Source organism: Coregonus lavaretus (genome assembly GCF_964263955.1).
Source record: "Coregonus lavaretus genome assembly, chromosome: 6".
Classification (NCBI taxonomy): Eukaryota; Metazoa; Chordata; class Actinopteri; order Salmoniformes; family Salmonidae; genus Coregonus; species Coregonus lavaretus.
In genome coordinates this window covers 60,887,807-60,892,657 of record NC_139993.1, presented here as the reverse complement: position 1 = coordinate 60,892,657, position 4,851 = coordinate 60,887,807, and the positions used below count along the sequence as shown (strand labels likewise).

Genomic DNA, 4,851 nt, shown 5'->3' with positions numbered 1-4,851 from the left:
CCGTATTGCTTCTTTTTTTTTATCCTTCTACAATCATCTAAAGCCTTCCGGTAAAACACAGTGTGAAAGCGTCACCTCAGAGTATATGGGAAAGCTCGCGTTTCATTTGGTGTGCGCACATAGCAGCGATTTCAGTTTGTGAAATCCCACTCCTTCTAAAGAACTCAACTCTACTGGCCTCCATTTTAACTGTCAGCACCAAAAACCGTGAGAAAGAGGGAAGCGAGGAGGAGAGCATGTGAGGGTAGGATGGAGAGAGATGTTGTAAGATGGTGAGTAAGGAAGGGTGAAGAAAGGAGAGTGTGCACGAGCGCGAAGGAGTGGAGAGATGGAAAAAGAGAGTGTTGGAGAGCGAAAGAGAGATGGAGAGAGCAAAACAGACAGAGAGCGCCAGAGAGAGAGTGGATTGTCTATTCATTCCTATCATCTGTTTACACAACTCCTCTTCTCCTTGATGTCCTAACAAACAGGAGCATCCTGAGAAACAAACACTTGAGAAAAATACATCTCTAAATAGAAACTTCTGAAATCAAACTAAACGGAGCAACATATATTAAACTATCTTTACTGTCTGTACGCGCAGTGAGAAAGCTGTCCATTTTCCACATTCATGACATGTGATAGTGGATCTAAGCAGATCAAACGTTTCCAGAGTAACAGCTACATATTATACATTTTAAAACTGAGCTGTGCCAAAAGCAAATCACAGCTCCGTTTAAGGCATTGTGTTAGGAAACTATACAGCGGAACAGTTACTTAGGTCGGGGGGGGGGGGGGGGGGGGGGGGGGGGGGGGGTTACTTTGTGTCTTTACAATACTTTCAGATCTCAGGAAAACTAAATGTGTTCTCTGTTAATTAAAACACACTGATATTTTAGTACCATTTAAGTGAGTAATAAGTACCCTTTCACGCGAGTGCAAATCCACGACAGATTTCCCTTTGTTTCCATGGGAAGTCTGTTTAATTTAGAAGACGGTTTGTTTTAATTCCGTAGCATGTTACAAGAAAGAGAACCAAGATGACCAGTCTTCAACTCTAACCCCTAAACTTGGCAGGAAGAGGAAAAGATCAAGCGTAAGTCAAAGAGTCACACAAGACACGATGGAATCGGATCAGGGCGAACACACACATCATTTCCTGTTGCCTGGCAGTGTCACTGTGACTTCCTGTTCTTTCCAGTAGGATGCCGTTTCTCCTAGACACTAGTCCAAGGTCCGTTTTTGCATTTTTCCCTCAGTGGTTAAGGTTAAGATTTGAGGAGGGCAGTCTGATTCTAGATCTGTGGTTAGAGGCAATTTCTACCTCAACCACCCCTGTCCCTTGTCCCTGTTTTTGTCTCAGGAGTTGTCTGTGGCTTTGCTGTGGTTGTTGGCATGGGTATTATCATGGGTGTTGTTGGTGTTGCAGTGGACCTGGGACAGTTGTAGGCTGGTCTGAAAGTCTGAGCTGAGATGACACATGGAATCTATCTCCTCCAGAAGTCCTTTCTCCTGGACCTCTTCCCCCGAGACCCTGCCCTGTTCCTTCCCAAGCTCCAGGTCCTCTCCCTGACCCTTCTCCTCGGGGCTCTCTCTCTCCCAGGGGACCAGCACAGAGGGTTGCCTGGCCTTCACATTCACCCCCAGGCTATCTCGGTCCTTGCTGCCCTGCTTCTGGAGGGCCTTGTCCTGGTACTGCCTCATCGTCTCCTTGGACAGCACCTTCCTCCGCAGGATGCTGGAGGTAGTCTGGGGTTTGGACTCAGGGCTGAGCGGCTGGGGGTTTGGCGACGCTCTAGTGTGAGTTAGCGGTGGGGAGTGTGGAGGGGTGTGTGTTGCCAGTGGAGGATTGCATGTGGAGGCACGAGTTGTTGCTGGAGAGCGGTTGGATGAGATGTAGTGGTCTCCCAGGGATGGTGATGGAGGTGTGGGGAGCGAAGGCTCCTCTGGACGGAGCTGAGACAGACACATCTGGGGCTTGGCATAAAGGGCCTGGGGATTAGGTTGGATTTTGTGCTGGGCCTTGGTCTGAGGGGCCTGGGTCTTGGGCTGGAGATTGGGGACCTGGTTGTCCTGGGCTGGGGCTGGGGCTGGGGCTGGGGCTGGGGCTGGAGCTGGGGCTGGAGCTAGGGCGGGTGGAGAGGCTGTTGAGGGGATTTGCTTCGGCCTCTTGAGGCTGCTCTTGCTGGGCTGTCTACGTGGGGAGGGGGGCAGGTGTTTCCTGTGGAGGGCCCCGTCGTCCTGCCAGCCCCCTCGCTGTTCTCCTCCTCCTCCCCCACCCCCCACCCCGCTGCCAGTAGTACACAGCTGGGGCAGGTTGCTCTCACTGGGGGGGTTGGACGTGTTCTAGAACACAGACACAGATACACACAGAGAGTGGTTTATACATATAGAGGTTCTCTCTTATCGGTGCCTCATAGTCAATATTGTCCATATTCATAGACATTCATAGTCCAGGCTCTATCTATCTACTGTATGTATCTGGGGTTAGATTAGTGTGGTTTAGATGTTACAGATATTTCTCTTACCGGTGCGTTGTCGTTGATGTCGTCCATGGATCTGAAGAAGTCCAGGCTCTTGGCAGCGCTGAGTTTGCCGCGCTCTGTGCTGGTGGTGCTCAGAGTGTCCAGGATCTCCTCCAATAGGTTCATCTGGCCCGTGTGGGCGGAGTCTGTCTCCAGCTCCAGCGAATAGGAGTCGTCGCTGTCCTCGGTGTAGGACGCCACCTCCCCACTGTCCTCAGACGAGATCCTCAAAGCAAGCAAATTAAATTAGCAAAAATAAATCAGGAAATCAAATCAGAAAATTAAATTCAGCAAATGAATCCGCAAATCAATGAATACATGAAATTCAGAAAATACACAAATAAATCCTGTATATAAATAAATAAATAAATAAGCCAGCAAATACTTCAGCTGATCAATGATAATTTCATGAATAATGATCGGTCCAAGAGGCTATGATCACAATGCAATACGTCTACTTTAGGACTAAACCACTTGAGGGCAGCATTGGTGTGAGGAGGAGAAGGAGGATGTGCAAACAAATAGATACATGTCACAGATCATTCATATTCAAACTATACTGGGAGTCTCTATTGGCATCGTCATATTCTAAATCAGAGCTTACTTGTTGGCACTGTCCTCTTCATCGCCATCGATGGCAAAGTCAGGACATCCCATGGGAGACTTGGTGTCATAATGCTGCAAAAAACAGACCAGCGTTCCACAGGTTACTCAAGGAAAATCCCATTTTAGCATGACAACATAACTCTGGATGGTTCTGGTTCTAGTGCTGTGCTGTGTTAGTAACATGGAGACAGGGTGTTAATCACAGTCCAGTCCAGTCCACCCAAATCCAGTCCTCCCCACCAAGTCCACCCCACCCCAGTCAAGTCCACCCCACCCCACCCCAGTCCACCCCAATCCAGTCCAACCCACCAAGTCCACCCCAATCCAGTCCATTCCAGTCCAGTCCACCCAAATCCAGTCCAACCCACCAAGTCCACCCCACCCCAGTCAAGTCCACCCCACCCCAGTCCAGTCCACCCAAATCCAGTCCAACCCACCAAGTCCACCCCAATCCAGTCCATTCCAGCCCAGTCCAGCCCACCCTAATCCAGCCCACCACACCCCAGTCCAGTCCAGTCCACCCCAGTCCAGTCCAGTTCACCCCACCCCAATCCAATCGAGTCCAACCCACCAAGTCCACCCCAATCCAGTCCATTCCAGCCCAGTCCAGCCCACCCTAATCCAGCCCACCACACCCCAGTCCAGTCCACCCCACCCTAGTCCAGTCCACCCCACCCCAATCCAATCCAGTCCACCCCAGTCCAACCCAACTCAGCCCAGTCCAACCCAACTCAGCCCAGTCCAACCCAGCCCAGTGCCTGGTACCTCAGATACAGTGTGTTTAATAAGCCACCTGTGTAACGTGTTTAACTGTATGGAGACTTAAAGGAGAGAGGGTCATTATAGCACACTGAGTCTCCCTCCTCCCTCTCTCCCCTCCTCCCCCATGTGCTCAGCTCAGCCCTAGGCCTGCTATTAAACACACCTTCATCCACTGCACACGTGTGCTCTTTTACTCAGTCGCTACCTCTCTTTAAATGCCTCTAACTCACCATCTCTCTCAGTCTCTACCTCTCTTTAAATGCCTCTCTAACTCACTATCTCTCACAGTCTCTACCTCTCTTTAAATGCCTCCCTCTCTCACTATCTCTCACAGTCTCTACCTCTCTTTAAATGCCTCTCTAACTCACTATCTCTCTCAGTCTCTACCTCTCTTTAAATGCCTCTCTAACTCACTATCTCTCACAGTCTCTACCTCTCTTTAAATGCCTCTAACTCACCATCTCTCACAGTCTCTACCTCTCTTTAAATGCCTCTCTAACTCACCATCTCTCACAGTCTCTACCTCTCTTTAAATGCCTCTAAATCACTATCTCTCTCAGTCTCTACCTCTCTTTAAATGCCTCTAACTCACTATCTCTCACAGTCTCTACCCCTTTTTTTCTCTCTACCTCACTCTTCGTTTCTCTAGACATCCCTCTCACGCCGACTCTCCCTTACTCCCTTGTCCTCTCCCACCATCCATCCATCCCAGTCTCTCTCTTTACCTTCACACCCCTATTTCTCTCTCTGTACGCAGCCTATAAAACCAGGTTTGCCACATCAAAGCCTGTGACTTTCACAGCTCCCAGAGAGAAAACCTGACCTATCACAGAGAGAGATAAATAGAGAGAGAGGACAGGTCCAACTGAGGGAGAGAAAGGGGAAAAGGGGAACCTAAAATCCCTGGAGACTGAGGGGAGAGGGGGGAAACTTTAGGGAGTTGCACCAACCTGGTCTTGATTAGCTAACACAGTGACAA

The 4,851-nt window shown here is 49.6% G+C and overlaps 1 protein-coding gene across 1 annotated transcript; it reads right to left on the bottom strand.

The window, feature by feature from the left end:
- Nucleotides 1–794: 794 nt before the first annotated feature.
- Nucleotides 795–3,177, bottom strand: LOC311130785 (uncharacterized protein). Its single transcript, XM_084163584.1, has 3 exons — nucleotides 3,109–3,177; nucleotides 2,508–2,730; nucleotides 795–2,325 (listed from the first exon to the last, which is right to left on the bottom strand). Exons 1-3 carry the CDS (start codon nucleotides 3,159–3,161, stop codon nucleotides 1,339–1,341), a joined length of 1,263 nt encoding a protein of 420 aa, XP_084019710.1. The 5' UTR covers nucleotides 3,162–3,177; the 3' UTR covers nucleotides 795–1,338.
- Between the last annotated feature and the right edge of the window lie 1,674 nt (nucleotides 3,178–4,851).